Below are 15982 nucleotides of genomic sequence, written 5' to 3'. Positions count from 1 at the left end.
ATAGCAAACTCTAATCTTCATTGTTGTCAGTTTAGACAGTAGCATCTAATATAATTTGGCAAGTCATTTCAAACATATCAAACACAGTACAATTAAATGAAATAGAAATTCCCTATGTTATAAATCCAAAGGCACTAATAGTTGAAAAAGCTGAAGTACATTATTAGGATGACTGGTAAGTAAAAGTTCAAAATTTCATCACATATATGCAAATTGTTGATTTGTTTCAAATGTTGGTATGAAAAGAGTTATTCCCTAATGAATTTCCCTCTTAAGTCATTTTCAGACCTAGTTAGTTAAATTACTTACAGCACATTTAGATCATTTATTTTTGTCTCATATCATATGATTGTGACACTTGTCATAATCTTATGTTGTCCTATATAGAATTTTCAGAGCTTCTCTCTTGTGTGGAACATTCTTAAGTGTTGCAAAAGTTCCCTTCTCCTATGAAGCCTTGAGGTGACTTCAACATAGTATCAAAGCTCTAAATCTACAAGCCCAGTCTCATTTTTTGGAAGATCTTGCCAAGTTTTCTTGTTGAGTTCATCTTGGTCTAAATCTGACCTCACAATTAAGTCCAGATGGCCCAAATCTGTATGGATTGATTATTAACTCTGCAAGGTTTCATTACAGTCCCCTAGAGACCCTTTTCCTAGCCCTCTAACCCATCATATGGTCCATATCGTCCTTACACAGGCACTAGAGTATTTGAATTTTTTGCCACATATTGTTGGCAATTGACACTCATCCGGTAAGAGTTAATGGCATTTTGGGTTGTCATTGATGGCAATTCATCTCCAGGTGTAAATATTCTATCAGGATTCATTACTTTGTTTTGTTTGCGTTAACCGGCATTCATTACACTTCACTGGCATTCACTTTGCTTCACAACCGGCTAAGTCCTGATCTCGGTAATGGATAGGACCCGGCTAGGAGATCTTTTGGCCCCGAATATTTATTTCATGGAATTTATGGTAATGTGTGAAGGCCAACATGATCATTGGGATTATGTTTGAAATTCATTATGATCCGACAGCCAACAGGTTTATACTTTTCATTGAAGCCGACATGGTGGAAGTTAGAAGGATATTTAAGGAGATCCTTTCAGCGATAGATGGAACAAGTTTTGAGATGCGAATTTTGGTTGCGAATTATTCAGGGATTATCGGTATGCATTTTGGTCAGCAATTAAAATCTTTTGTGTGCAGTTTCACATGCACAGCTTAACTGGTAGCATAACAAAGCATCAGCAAACCGGAACTTATCCAGCATGGTTAGATGCATATTATGAGTTCATTTTTGTTTGTAATCATCTTGTAGTACTATGTAAGTCAGTGAGACTTCTGTTTGAGCAGTGAGCACTAGGCGGTTGGCCTGATTGCATGTGCAATCCCCTTCATGTAATATTTGTATACCTTGATCAAGTATATAGATATTGTGGGTACCAGCCCCACCGTGATTTTTCCCTTTGCAGGGTTTTCCACGTATAGATATTGTTGTTATGTTGTTGCCTCTTTATGTGTTATTTGGTGTATGCACTTTAATTTTATTTACTATTAACCGGTTAATAAGCAATAAGTTGAAAACTAACTTTACCGGTAGAACACTGATTCACCCCCCCTCTCAATGTTCTTGGATTCCAACACATTCCTAAGAATATTCATCCATCTGCATTGTTATTTGCAGAGGTATATCTTATACAAAGTTTAAGGTTTTATTTTAAGTAAAATATTAAGTATTTTATTATGCATAGTATGCAGGAACCCCTGAAATTGGTACATAGTATGCAGGAGGCCCATTGGCTTAGGACCCTACCACCTTACCCTATTCACATGCCAATGAGTTTTTTTTGACAATTTGTGGATGCAACACACAACTAGCAATCATTAAATTTTCAAGCTTGTGGTTGATAGCTTGTGGAAGGCACAAATTCAATCCAAGATCCTCATAGGTGGGCATCCTTTCCAAATCCGTAAATATCTGTCAACCCTCTCTTTTGTGGCAAGTTGTCAACCTGTGCAGAGTCTTCACAAGGCATTATTAAGGGTACTTGGAATACTGAGTGGCAAGGCCCCTCAACCACTTGCCAATTCGTTTGGCAAGGCCCCTCAGGTGTTGGCAGCACTGCCTAACACCACCTCCATCATACCTCCACTCTACCAACAAACACCACCATACTCAAATCCCTTGAAGCACTACCTGCACAGCCAAGAGGTGCTTTTTCCTTGCACAAAGAGGTGTTGGAAATCTTTTTTGCCCTCTTCTCAGTGATCCACTTAAATTCTTCAGACTTTGCTACAAGGTCCATTTTTTCAATAGAGCATAACTTTCAGAATTTGCTGTTTGAAGCTCTCTTTTTTTTTTGATAAAGTGTAACTTAAAACATTGCCCACAAAATCAAAATTGGGCAAACTTTTTTTTTAAATTGATCAAAAATTGCATGGACTCTTAAGTATAACCTCCTTTTTTCTGTCTAGCAAGTCTATTTTTCTCAAAATTGTAAAAATCCCATATATTATAAATAGTTGATCTAGGCTTGTTATTTGAAAAAATTACACATCAATGCCTCTTGCACTTTGCCAAAGAGTTATAATTTCTATTTAGGGTTTCATGACTATGTAATTTGGGAGGATCTATCTTAGTTTATAATGGGCTTTTTAGTTCATCCTTTTATAGTCATCTTGAATATAGGGAACTACAAGCAATGGAGAGATGGTATCTTGAAGCACTTGTGTCAGCTTCATCATTTGCCACGTCTCTATGTGATTGTTCCTCAACCAGGTCGTTCTAGGAGACATCTAGTTTGAGCTACAAGTATGATCATGTCCTAAGAGTGATTGGTTGTCATGTTGATATTAAAACTGTGTGGGCCATTCAACACATTGAGTGCCCTTGAGCTCTTTGGACCACAATTTGGGAGATGCTTGGAGATTCTAATACTCAACCATTCCTAAACGATTCTGCTTTGGACTGTCTTATAGTTCTTGATCATTTAGAGAATATACTATCTGACTATGATAGACTTGTAGAGTTTGCTTATTTGGACAGGCTTGAATGTTGTTGTGACATTGAGGCTTCTCCTGACACTTCTTCTCCTCCTACAAAAGCTCTTGTTAATGTTTCAACTTCAGTGATTCCTAGTGCAAACTCAGGAGATCATCCTTATTTCCAGATGCAGCTTCTTGATATAACTACTTGACAAACAATTCAGGTTTCTTTTGTGAGTTATCTTGTAGACTTGGAGGACATTGTCAATGACAGTTCTATTTCTATTACTATACCATCATGTTCGGATTTTGCTCTTTAAAAATTTCCACTTGGTTCTAGATTGTCGCACTCCTTGATTAGGCTTGGAGCTCCTGATTTTTTTTGTCACATTTTTTCTTTAAAAATTTCCACTTGGTTCTAGATTGTCACACTCCTTGATTAGGCTTGGAGCTCCTGATTTTTTTTTGTCACATTTTTTGGCACCAAAAAGGTGACATTTGAGAAACTTTAAAAGACATACATTTTGAGTTTTCTTCCCTCATATTCCTTATTGAACAGAAGATCTATTGCATACACCTTTAGCTTTGTTTCTTCCCAAGGGGACAAATGTTGTTCAAAATTCTTGGATCATTTTCAGCATTCTATGTTGAGCATCTACCATCTGCGCAAGAGACTCTACACTGAGGGGGAGACTACATGTTCTCTATTCTAGGAGGATTTTTTTTCACATATGGTTTTATCATTCTCAAATATCACATTTTGGACATAGGTAAAAGAATTTGTCCTTAAAGGCTCATCTTTCGTCCTCCTTCCTTCCCTTATACATGTTTTCTCTCTTTTGGGGAGGAGTTTTCTACAGTTTTTCTCCTTTTCTCCATTTGTGAGAGATCTTTCATACGTTGTTAGAACCCATCTTTGAGTTTTTTACTCTTTTTCTTTTTTCTCCCTAATTTGCTCTTAAGGGGGAGTGTCAATGTGAACAAGATTTCACCCTAACCAATTTCACTCTCCAGTCCTTTTCACTCCCAGTTAAGTCTACTTATGGCACATTTAGGTAATTTACCCTTTGTTTCTCATGTCATATGATTGCGACATTCATCATATTCATATAACGTCCTATGTCTCACCCTTTCCTATACAAAGGTTTTCTAATGCATTATTCATCTTGTATGCATATATCATTATTGGCAATTTACCATTCTTCATTGCTTCTCTCTTGTGTAGAAGGCTTCTTGGTGTTGCAGAAGATTCATGTTCCTGTGAGTCCTTAAGATGACTTCAACATCAAAGAGGTTAGATACACCTCAAGTAAGTGAGATGCCTTCTTACATTAATAGGAAATTCGTGTATCTTTGTGGCAGTGGGTAGCAGATGACTATGTTCACTATGAATGTGCTTTGATAATTTTGTATCCTTGCATGTACAGTGTTTGTTAAAATTATAAGGACCTTGTATGAGTCATGTGTTGAGTGCCACTATGCCTCTATGGCTAGTCATATTGAGTAAAAAAGAATAAAAATGTCATTAAGGACTGGCAACTGCATATGCAAGCAGATTTAAACAACACTAAACAACAATCGTAGTTGTTGGCTTTATCAGACCTCATTTACAGGTTTGAATGTAAGCCTTTGCATTGATTGAATGAGAAAATGACCCAAACAAACAATAAAACAAACAAACAAATAAAAAACTCTGCCTTCTAGAGACAGATACATCATACATTAATAGCAATAACAAAATAAAACAAGTCTGTACCATTCTTAGAAAGGGCTGCGAAATTCTCAATTGATGCCAATATAAAGTAAATGAATGTGTCCATAATTTTGTACAGATGTTTGTTAAAATTATAATGACTTTGCACGAGTCTTATGTGTTGAGTTCCACTTTGTCTCCATGGCTAGTCATATTGAGTAAAACAGAATAGAAATGTCATTAAGGACTGGCAACTGCATATCCTTGCAAGTTGCATGTACAGATGTTTGTTAAAATTATAATGACTTTGCACGAGTCTTATGTGTTGAGTTCCACTTTGTCTCCATGGCTAGTCATATTGAGTAAAACAGAACAGAAATGTCATTAAGGACTGGCAACTGCATATGTAGGCAGATTTAAACAAAACTAACAAATCATCAAAGTTGTTGGCTTCATAAGCCCTCATTTATACATTTGAATGTAAGCCTTTGCATTGATTGAATGAGAAAATGACCGAAACAAACAAACAAAGACAGATGCATCATACATTAATAGCAATAACAAAATAAGATAAGTCTGTACCATTCATACAAAGGGCTGTAAAATTCTCAATTGATACCAATATAAGGTAAATTTAATCAATTATCTACATGTAAAATGAGAAAGAATCAGTAATAACAGAAATGACTTAGGTTTCTAGCGTAGTCTTTTATTTTATTTTCAATGAGATACATATGTGTATTTCATAGCCTTGTGCTGTTCATTTTTCTATGTTTCATCTATTTTATTTTCAAATGAGATACATACGTACATTTAATAGCCTCATGTTTATCATGTTCTCTGTTCTATCTTACCTTTATTGAGAAGACATAAAGCTTTTGGGCATATCTTATACAGTTTATTTAAAAAGCATCCATCTTCATGGATGGTAAAAGAAATCATGTCTACTATATGGAAATTTTTGTTGATAAAAATGACAAAAATATACCACTTATCATTATCACATTTTGAATCAACAGTTCTCTCCTTACTAAACACTTGAGGATTGAATCAACCAGAACAATCATGGACAATCATGGTAATGACTAAAATCCCAACAACTAAGAATTACAAGTAATAAAGATAAACAAGTGGCAATTACCAGCTTTTGCAACAAGTCAGGTTGCTCTTTAAATAGATGAGGCAAATGTTTTCTCATTGCATTTTCCAACTTCACAGCTGCATATCCTGGGACACCATACCAAACCTTTGGAGCACCCCAATGTAAATAATTCAGTGAATAGAAGTGATGATCCTCTACATGCTGCAACCACAGATATTGGTGTCAGTAAGAAATTGCATCCTTATTTCTTTTCATTGTTCAGTATGCAACTCTCTAAAGTTGTAAATTGATTTTCTATAGTATATTAATTAATTTCATCATGTATAGATCTCCTTGAACTACTTTTAATAAGCAGTTTGGACCCCAACTGCTATTCACAATGACTATTAGATGTCTTGGTAAAATGAAAACATTCAAAAAGCATGAAGCACGTTTGAGAAATCATGCACAAAAAATAATGTTACAAATTGAGTCTCCTGCCTGTACACAGTCAGCATGCAATGCAACTTACCCAAGCACTAGAGGCATTTAGTATGATGACCATCAAATGTCCCATCAGCTAGAGTTCAATTGGTCAGCATCTCTTAACATTCATTACCATGCCCATCCTCCACCCCCACTTGGAGTCAGATTACTCGATGTGTAGACCCATACACACATCAGAGCATTCTAATACAAATATGGAGGGTACAATCCATTTGTATTATAATATACATAAAACTAGTGTACCAAAATTATTTATAAATATGGGAGCATCAATCATCAAAATAGTATAAGAGGCTGAAATTAATTTAAAAAATATGGAAGTACACAACACAAAACTTAAGAAAGCTATGTGACTACAATGCATCAAAGTAAATAAGAAAGGGGTAGCATGGGCAACACACAAACATCACTAAAGACCAATTCTAGTGCTCATGAAACACAAAGAATCTTTAACATTGAATATATAGTCATGTACATCAGTGCAGAAACTATCATAAAGAAGCATAAATGATAAACATATTACAGAGCCATCAGTTAATTTTCCAAGATCTTCAAATGCAGATTGACCCTTTCTTCTAACGTCTAACATTAAGGCACTTGGCATCAATTAATCAATTCTGATCTTCTAGAGACTTTCTGTGCTTCAGAAAGGAAGATGCAAGCCACTGCTTTAGAATAGTTTAGGCAAGGCTCATCTACAAGTTTTACATGTTAAACAGATCAGCATAATTCCTCTAAGAAATCATGGAACATATCTCAAGAGCGATATTCACGATAGATGCTAAAATGAGTACTAACTTATGGTATTAATGATTACTTCATGCATTTTTTACTGCATCTAACTTTTACTGGGTCTAACCAAGCTCAAAGTGCCAAGCCAAGTTATTCTTGACTAGTCCCAATTTTTCCTGGTTTACTTTTAATTATGAATTTTACATAGTTGAGACAATCTAACTTCTTTCCACCTAAGTTAGTATCTTGATACTATGCTCTCACAGGAGCAGCTAGGTGATGCCATCAAATGAGGTGTTTGAGAGTGAGTTGCATGTGAGAAAGTTGATATCTAATGTAATATCTAGGCATCCAACGAGGGCGATCGTTTCAAGATTTCAGTTTTGGAATGTTCCTTTTTCATGTGCAAGATTCATTGCTAATATTGAACCCTGTCTATCATTTGCACATTAAATCAAGCTTTAATTACCATAACTGAGGCCATAGTAGAATAAGATTCTTACCAAAAAAGAAAATTTCAATCAGCATAATTTTAAATTAGTTGACATGATTTTTAAACTTGAGCCAAATAAGGGAACAATGTTGAAAAATTCTTGTTAGGTATTCAAGAGAACTTGCGATCCCTGAATAAAACAGTGCATTCACATGACATCAATGTCCATCATCTCTCTACATTGACTAAAATTTTTTTTAAAAAACGAAATTTAGTTTTACTCTGATATGACTTATTCTGCAATATTATGAACTAAAATTGTTCTTACATTTACTCTGTGTGATATCAACAGTGGTACTAAAAATTCTTTATTTAGAGTTTGTATTACATGTCAATAAATTTCAGTTGCAATTTAAATGATAGCCGAATATCTTAATAATTCATTTTATGAGTCTCCATGAATCTGTGAAGAGTTCAATTTCACTACAACAACATCAAGAATATTTCAAATGCCAATTATGTGAAAATCAAAAAAATCTCAGATTCTATAAAATAACTAGTCTTAGAATAAAAATAACATTTCACCTGGAAAAAATACAATAGCTGCATTTCATAAGACTAAAATACAGAAATAGACATTCAACAAAGAGATCTTAAGTTTGTTTGCCAAGCAGCAAAAGTCCGACTTCACCAAAAAATATTCTGCTGGCATCAAGCATTCTTACCCAGCAAAATGATGAAAAGCACATTCCTATGTACACCCACGGTACTACGACACCAGAAATATCTCCTTCTTCAAAAGAAAGCATTGACCCTGGGAGTCGTGCAATATTGTTTAGATTCCAACCTGATGTCAGGTAAGGATCTGCAAGTTCTTTCGGTGCCCCCACCTGCTCTTTTGGAAATCCACTTCCAAAGCTCCTAGTCTCCACATCTGCTCCATACAACACCTGACAAATAGTAATGTCTCAATCAATTCTATCACAAGCAAATTGCACTTCTATAAGGAAATATTAGCCCATTTTTTTACTATAAAGATCTGCAATTACTACATGGAAGGCCGAAAGTATTCTATTTAAGTAATTGCCAATTTGTTTTAGTTGTTGCTATAAGCAAACCTCTATTTGTTCAGTTGGTTTCTCAACCACACGCCAATACTCTCCTTCGATATTTTCTACAGAAGGTGCAAACCTTCCTTTTGACCCTTCAAGTACAATACAATCTGAGTTCAACTCAACATCTTGAGACCTAAAATACTGATCTTTGAATTCAGTTGCATATTTCTGAAATGCCTCTAATGTAAATTCTGGTCCAGGATCAAATCCAAAGTCATCTTCCTTAGATGCCAAACATTCTGCTCCAAAATTTGTAACATACAACTCTTCCTGCCTGAAATCCCTTGTCATTTGTGAAAGCCTTCTCCTCTTATGCCTTCCACCGTCAACATTAGTGAGCACTGCTTGTCTCGTTTGAAGCTTGTGAATTTGTTGAACCCGTGTATGGAATCGTGTTTTTTGCCACTTAACCTTATCTCGAAGAGGGCAAGGTGGCTTCCAGGAGGGAGGAGGTACAATCCGGCAAATGCCATGAGGTTCAGCTATAGGACGTATACTTGCAATGTACTTTAGGGTGTCCTTGAACTCCTGAAATCCAAAATATCTTAAAATATCAAAATTGAAGTTACCACAAAACCAAAAGCACGAATTAGCCACCAAAACTATCTCAAACTTCAAACGTTACATGAATTGCAAACCTCTTCATTCGGATGAAATGTGGGGGCTGTTTCAAGTGTGGGCCTGTGCCCTCCATCTGGAAGCCATCTTGCCAAGACCTATCAAGGAAGGATCCACCAATTGTTTTTTAAATAACTGTCTGAAATAGGCTGGATATATATTCAAGATATCTTTAACAATTACCTTTTGGCATCCATCACACCTAGGGCAACCACGAACGACTCCCTTTGGTAAGGACAGATTTGTAGTGTACATCTGCAAAGCAAATGTTAAAAAGGGAAGCTCAACCAAATACAAATGAGTTGTTTACCAGAAATCAAACTCAAAGATTTTGTAGTAGTTTCTGGAATTTGGCAATATAAAGTAGCAATTTCCAATAACACCAATGTAAGTAGCTATATCTTATACAAAAATTGCTCAATGCGATCATATGAATAGAGTCCCCCATAAAAATACAAACAGGGTGGTCATTTATAGATAAAAATGTTCATAGAGATAATTGCCAGCAATCCAAATATGAACTTTGGACCTCGGACAAAAAATAAATACTGCCTTTCCAATAAAACTTTATGATGTAAGAATTGCTTGTGACAAACAACTCAAGCTTACCGAACTTGATGTTTCATCCTCAGTCATGCACGCCTCGGCATGACCTGATCCCATCAATATGAATCCGCAACTAGGACCATTTACACTTGAGTCACACTTCTGCAAAGCATTACAATTATCAGAAAGACTTACATTTTAGCAACTGCAAAATAGTTTGCTATCCATTATCCTTGAAACTAAATAAAAAATATTTTATTTATTTTGGAGAAAATATAAAGCAGATTTAAGTGAAGCATACAATACAATTAGAGGCATGTAAGAGTTACAAGTGAATTTCAACTCTTGCAAATGCAGAACAACCATTGCACATTGTTTCCCCTTGAGATAACTAGCAAATAGCCAGCAAAAATAGGAGTAAAAAATCCCAAAACAAGATAGATAAATTAAAGCAATATTTTCATCAAGCTACAAAAAGATGATTGATCACCATTTTATGTCTGTGCTCGAAATTTTGGAACAAATATAATCAACATTTCTCATCTTTATGTTTTCAATAAACATGTTCCGGTATAAGGAATTTCAGCATTGTCTAACATTAAAACTTAAACTGTCAGAATTCCATCAATGAATTATATAATTGTATCACTTTTCCAAATCTAGGGAAGTCCAAAATATAAAGCAAAGATGGGGGCGATCTGCAACCTGGAGTAGGCCAATGATAGGCCTCCATTGATGATCATGCAGGGTTCTCACCTGTAAGTACACTCCTTTTCTTTCCTGGTTCAAATCATCTTTAGTTGGAAGGATTATGGTGTTAGTTTGTCTTCTTTTTGTGATGTGTTTTAGTTTGTTTTTCATATGAGTTTCCTGCTCTACTTTTTGCCTGGTCTCCCTCGCTGGGTTGCATTTATTGTTTTGTTATGTGTATGAGCCTAGTCGTGCCCCTGCATTAATGGGTGGGAACAACAAGGTGTCAAGAGAGCCTCCTGACATTCTGGCCAAGGCAGACGGTGTTAATGAGAAAGATAAAGGGTTTTGTAAATCTTTCTGAGATATTGTCTCTGAGAGTTTTAGAAAAATAAAAAACATAAAAAATGATAGTTTAAGTTGTTTTTTTGTACTTATATTTCATCCACCCTCAAAGCAACATCATTTCATTTTGAAGCCAAACAAGAAAGAGAAAAGAGAGTTGTGAGTGAAGTTTGGAGTGCATTGTAGGGAAACAGACAAGGAGGTAGAAAAAAAAATCAATTGTTGAATCGCATTTGGGTAGGTTGGTGGCTACTTTTGGTGCATCTAGAGGTGTCTATGAAGGATTGGAAGGAGCTCTCTATTAATTTCAAGCTAGATTTAAGAGGTAAATTTGTATTTTGAAGATTTCTTTATGTTTTTTAAACCAAAAATTGCATTTCTCTTTACATTTCCTTTCTTCTTTCTATTTTATTTTAGTAGATCAAAGAAAGAACCCTAGGTGTTTTTGTAGAATGAATCTAATTTTATAGTTGCAAACCCTACATTTTTTTGTATTAGTTTAATAATTATGAATCACAAATGCTATTTTTTTTGTATTTATATGTTATTGCAGCAGTCTTGAGATTTTCAAATCGTCTTTATCACAATGTCCAAAAACCCAATTAAAAGGGACCCTTGTTGGAAACATGCTGAAATTATGCCTGAGCAAAAGAAATAAGTAAAATGTTTTTGTTGCAAAACAATTTATCATCGAGGAGGCATTAACAGATTGAAATACCGTCCTGCAAATATAAAAGTCCATGATGCCATGCCATCCTCACAAGTGCCTCCTAAGGTTATGCGTGAGGTGCAAGTGCAACTAGAAACATTTGAGCTACAAAAAGAAGTGAAAAAGAAGCAAAGCAAGGAGATGACAGGCATTGGTGTTAGTGGAGAGTCTAATTCAAGCCTTCATTTCATCATTCTTTAGGTGTTGGACCTAGTAGTGCTGATGTCGGTGGCAGTGTTAGTGTTGGTGTTGGTGCCAATGGCAGTGGCAGTGGTAGCATTGGGCCTAGAGTTTATAAATCTAGGATGGATTCATATCTTTCCTCACGCACTACTCCAAGTTCCCAACCGTCGATTGAGAGCATGCTTTCGAACAAGGACAAACATGATGCAGCAAAATGTGCAATTGGAGACTTTTGGTACTATTGCACCATTCCATTCCATGCAATGAGGTAATTCTTTTTTGTTTGATTGTTTTAAAATTTATAGCTTGATTCTTTGTCTCTTGAATTTTTATATTTAAAGGCATGTTGAATTCAAATTTGAACTCTCCATTTTTCAATACTTATTTTAATTTATTTATTTGTGACATGTGTTAGGGCTCCTTATTAGCAAAACATGGTTGATGCTATTACTGTTTGTGGGGCGTGGTACAAAGCCCCTAGTGAAGATGACATAAAGGGCCCGATTTTGCCACAAAAGGTTGCTAATGTGACAGCCACAATAGATGAGCAACAGTTGATATGGAGGAAGAAGGGTTGCACCATCATGACTGATGGTTGGACAAATAGAAGAAATAGGACATTGCTAAATTTTCTTGTTTCTTCCTCAGGTGATTGTACTTACTACAATGCATTGATTTAGTGATTAATATTTTTAATTTATGCTTTATTGAATCATTGATTTTGTTTCTTATCAGGTGGCACCATATTCATCAAATCTATTGATGCACATGTTCAAAATGCCACATTCCTTTGTGAAGCTTTAGAGGAAGTCCTAGCTCAAGAAGGTGAGGAGAACGTGGTGCAAGTGGTGACAGATAATGCAGCAAATTATGTTGTTGCAAGTAGACTATTTATGCATAGACACTCATTATTTTGAACTCCATGTGTTGCCCATTGCCTTGACCTCATATTGGAGGATTTTGGAAAGATTCCATGGATCAAAACATGTGTGGAAATGGCCAGACATATTTGTAAATTCATAGATAATCACATATGGGTCCTCAACCTAATGTGGCGATTCATAGGGCAAAAGGAGTTGGCTCGTCCTGGCATAACCCGATTTGCAACAAATTTCATCACATTACAATCCTTGTTTCAGTCAAGGGAGCTTTAAGGCACATGTTTGTTAGTGAGGAGTGGACTTCCACATTCTATGCTAAGACCAATGCAGGGGTTGATGGGGCAAATTCGATGTTTGATAAACTAGGCTTTTGGGTAACTGTTGCGGAGCTCATAAGATAAATGAAAATCTAAATCTACATTATGTTTTAATTTTTCTTCATATTTTTCTTTTTTTTTTGCATATTTTTTGTCACACTTATATTAGGTTAGTGTTTCACAATAATTGCAATTCACTGAGCCTTTGGTAGTTCTCCTACGAGTTGTTGATGGGGAGAAGCCTGCAATGGGCTGTTAATTTTATAGATCAGACTGATAACAACATGCAGAAATGAAACAATAAACACACATAACACAACAGTACCCTAGGAAAACCTTCCTCTTGGAGGTGAAAAACCCAGCAACAAAGATCTCAGATTATATTAACTCAAAATCAGTAGAAGTCTGACAACTTTTGCTTCAACACTTGAAGCATAATATAATCAGCAGATGATAATCCAAGTTAGGGCAGACTTATCTGAGGTATGCTTGCTGTAGATGATTCAATAATCTGATTGTAGACCATTTGCTTGATCTTGCAGCCCTTAGAACAAGTTCGCTGACCTTGTAGATTAAGTTGACAGCCCTAGGAGGAGTTCGTTGTCCTTGTGGATGAATTCGCCAGCCCTAAAGGAAGTTTGCTAGCCCTAGTTGGAAGTTCGCCAGCCCTAGATAATATCTAGGATGAATTTGCTGCACAAGATAACTGATTCGCTGAAGTAATTCACTAATCAATAGCAGAGGTAGTTCGCTGATGTGTGAATGAGATTGATTGCTGAATGAATGTATTATTGATGCAAGAATGATCTTGCATATATATGAGACTTTATGTCTCCTCCTTAGGTCGTCCTTGCATTTAAATTAATAATTGAATCTCATTTTGGCACCCATACATAGGGTTAGCCCAATTACAATTTACAAGTTACTTGTATAGGGCCGGACCTGATACAAGTTACATGTTATAATTACATTTCACAAATGATGACGCCCATTTAGAGCCAGACCTAATAACAAGTTATACATTGAACTTTGCAATATATTGTGGCTAAGGCCGACAAGCCAATTAGCCACCCAAATGTGCTAGGTCGGCCCTAGAAGGAATCCAACCTAGCTATAACATCAACATGGGCTACATATATGAGGGTATGGATAGGGCCAATAAGGCCATTAGATCCATCTATAAGGGAGTTAAGGCTAAGTATCGTCCCATTTGGGAAATCATTGATAAAGCGATGGCAGCTCGAGCTTCACAAGCCCCTACAGGCGGCCGCTTATTAACTCAATCCGACATTCCAATATCACCCTAATTTCAAGGGGGATAAGGAGATTCCAAATGGGATCTACATAGTGATAGAGCAGATGTCGCTTGATTCTATTGTTACAACACAAATAGTCCACGAGATCGAGACCTTTAGACTTGCACAAGGAGATCTCTTTTCTCATGAGATATGCAAAAAAACTTGATTGACATTGCAGACAGGTAAAAATGTATTAAGGGCATAATTTCAGTTTTAAAATTCTAATAAAATTTTCCTCTTTTTCTACTATCATTAAATGTTGAAACTTGAAGTTAGATAATGAGATTGATTTTTTTATTTTTCTCATCTCAATTTGCATAGCAGGAAATGTTTGGTGCTAAGGTAACCAAATATTCAAAGGATTGCAATTCAAATATTGAGCCAACCATCTAGTGCTTCAAGTTGTGAGTGCGATTGGAGTATGTTTGAGCACATACACTCCAAGAAGTGCAATAGACTATCAATGATCTAGTCTATGTTCATTACAACCTTTGTCTTCACCACAAATAAATTTTGGGCACTAACTACACTCCCATCACACTAGAGGAGGTCAATCACAATTTGGTTGGATCACTTAGGCCAAGGATCCTATCTTTAGTGATGAGGACCTCGATTGAGTTGACCAAGTGAATAGAGAGGTTGTAGCCATGGCAGAGGAGGATAGAGCATGAGAAGACACATTGGATGTTGGTGTGGGTGGCACGAAGAAAGAGGCAAAGATTATGGTTGCATCATCATCCAAGACCTATCTTAGATACCTTTGTAGGAAGGAAGCAAGCTCCTCTAAGCCATAGACTTCTAGTTTTTGTTTTAATATTTGTTTGGAACTTTTAATGTCATGGATTTCATATTCCATGAGTTTTGTATACATTTGACAATATTTATATATCTAAGTGTGTTATTTTCTTCAGCTACAATTTGCATTTATACTTATGTGATTGATGTATACTTGTGTATGTGATCAAATTAGCTTCTATTTGATGATGTTATTGTTTTTAAGGTTTATTTATTAATTTTTCAATTTGTCCAGTCTTTGCCAAGTATGGGTGTCGAGTCCAAGTCTGAGTCAAAAATCAGCTTGTCAAGTCCGCGCTGAGTCTAAGTCAAAATTCAGCTTCTCGAGTCTGAGTCTCATAACTATGTTATCAACTATGAATTCAATTCATTTTTGTTTTCATTGACATTTATTTCTGCACCCTAAAATGTTCTTAAATTTTTTAACATTTGACATTTTTGACATTTAAAGCTATTATGGTTTTTGAAAAATGTACAAGTACCCACCCCCATCTTGTATACCGGTATCAATGCCCATCTCTTGGTAACTATCATACATCATTATTTCTTCATGTTTGAATCCCATGCCTTTATCTTTCATATAGGCCATTCCACTGAATTACAACAAAATCTAATTGATTCAACTGACCTATTTAAAATCAAGGATAACTCGGGTCCCCAAAAGCTCATATATTGAAAAACTAGCGTACAAGCACCCACCCCCATCTTGTATACTAGCATCAATGCCCATCTCTTGGTAACTATCATACATCATTCTTTCTTCATGTTTGAAACCCATGCCTTCATCTTTCATATAGACCATTCAACTGAATTACAACAAAATCTAATTGATTCAACTAACCTATTTAAAATCAAGAATAATTCAAGTCCCCAAAAGCTCATATATTGAAAAAATGAAGTAATACCTTTTACCTTCTCTATAAAATTTCATTTGTCCATCAAAGTGAATCTGATTTTACTTCTTTTAGAGTCTTATTTTAAGGCAAGTAGTTTTGAAACCAAAGAGCATGGGGATATTAGGTTCCAAAAATATATATATACTTATGCAT

The 15982-nt window shown here is 35.7% G+C and overlaps 1 protein-coding gene across 3 annotated transcripts in view; it reads right to left on the bottom strand.

The window, feature by feature from the left end:
• Positions 1 to 15982, bottom strand: part of LOC131059931 (lysine-specific demethylase JMJ703) — a 73527-nt gene that overhangs the window by 43534 nt on the left and 14011 nt on the right. For all 3 annotated transcript variants that reach the window (XM_057993001.2, XM_057993000.2, XM_057993002.2), the window contains exons 2-7: positions 9779 to 9877; positions 9353 to 9424; positions 9190 to 9267; positions 8555 to 9079; positions 8162 to 8386; positions 5825 to 5986 (exon numbers count right to left, since the gene is read on the bottom strand). In XM_057993001.2, the coding sequence (XP_057848984.2) occupies positions 5825 to 5986; positions 8162 to 8386; positions 8555 to 9079; positions 9190 to 9267; positions 9353 to 9424; positions 9779 to 9832 (1116 nt within the window). In that variant the 5' untranslated portion in view covers positions 9833 to 9877. The remainder of the gene's footprint in view (positions 1 to 5824; positions 5987 to 8161; positions 8387 to 8554; positions 9080 to 9189; positions 9268 to 9352; positions 9425 to 9778; positions 9878 to 15982) is intronic.

Source organism: Cryptomeria japonica, chromosome 7 (genome assembly GCF_030272615.1).
Source record: "Cryptomeria japonica chromosome 7, Sugi_1.0, whole genome shotgun sequence".
Lineage (NCBI taxonomy): Eukaryota > Viridiplantae > Streptophyta > Pinopsida > Cupressales > Cupressaceae > Cryptomeria > Cryptomeria japonica.
The sequence above is the reverse complement of the archived record's forward strand: the minus strand, read 5'-3'. Positions and strand labels throughout refer to the sequence as shown.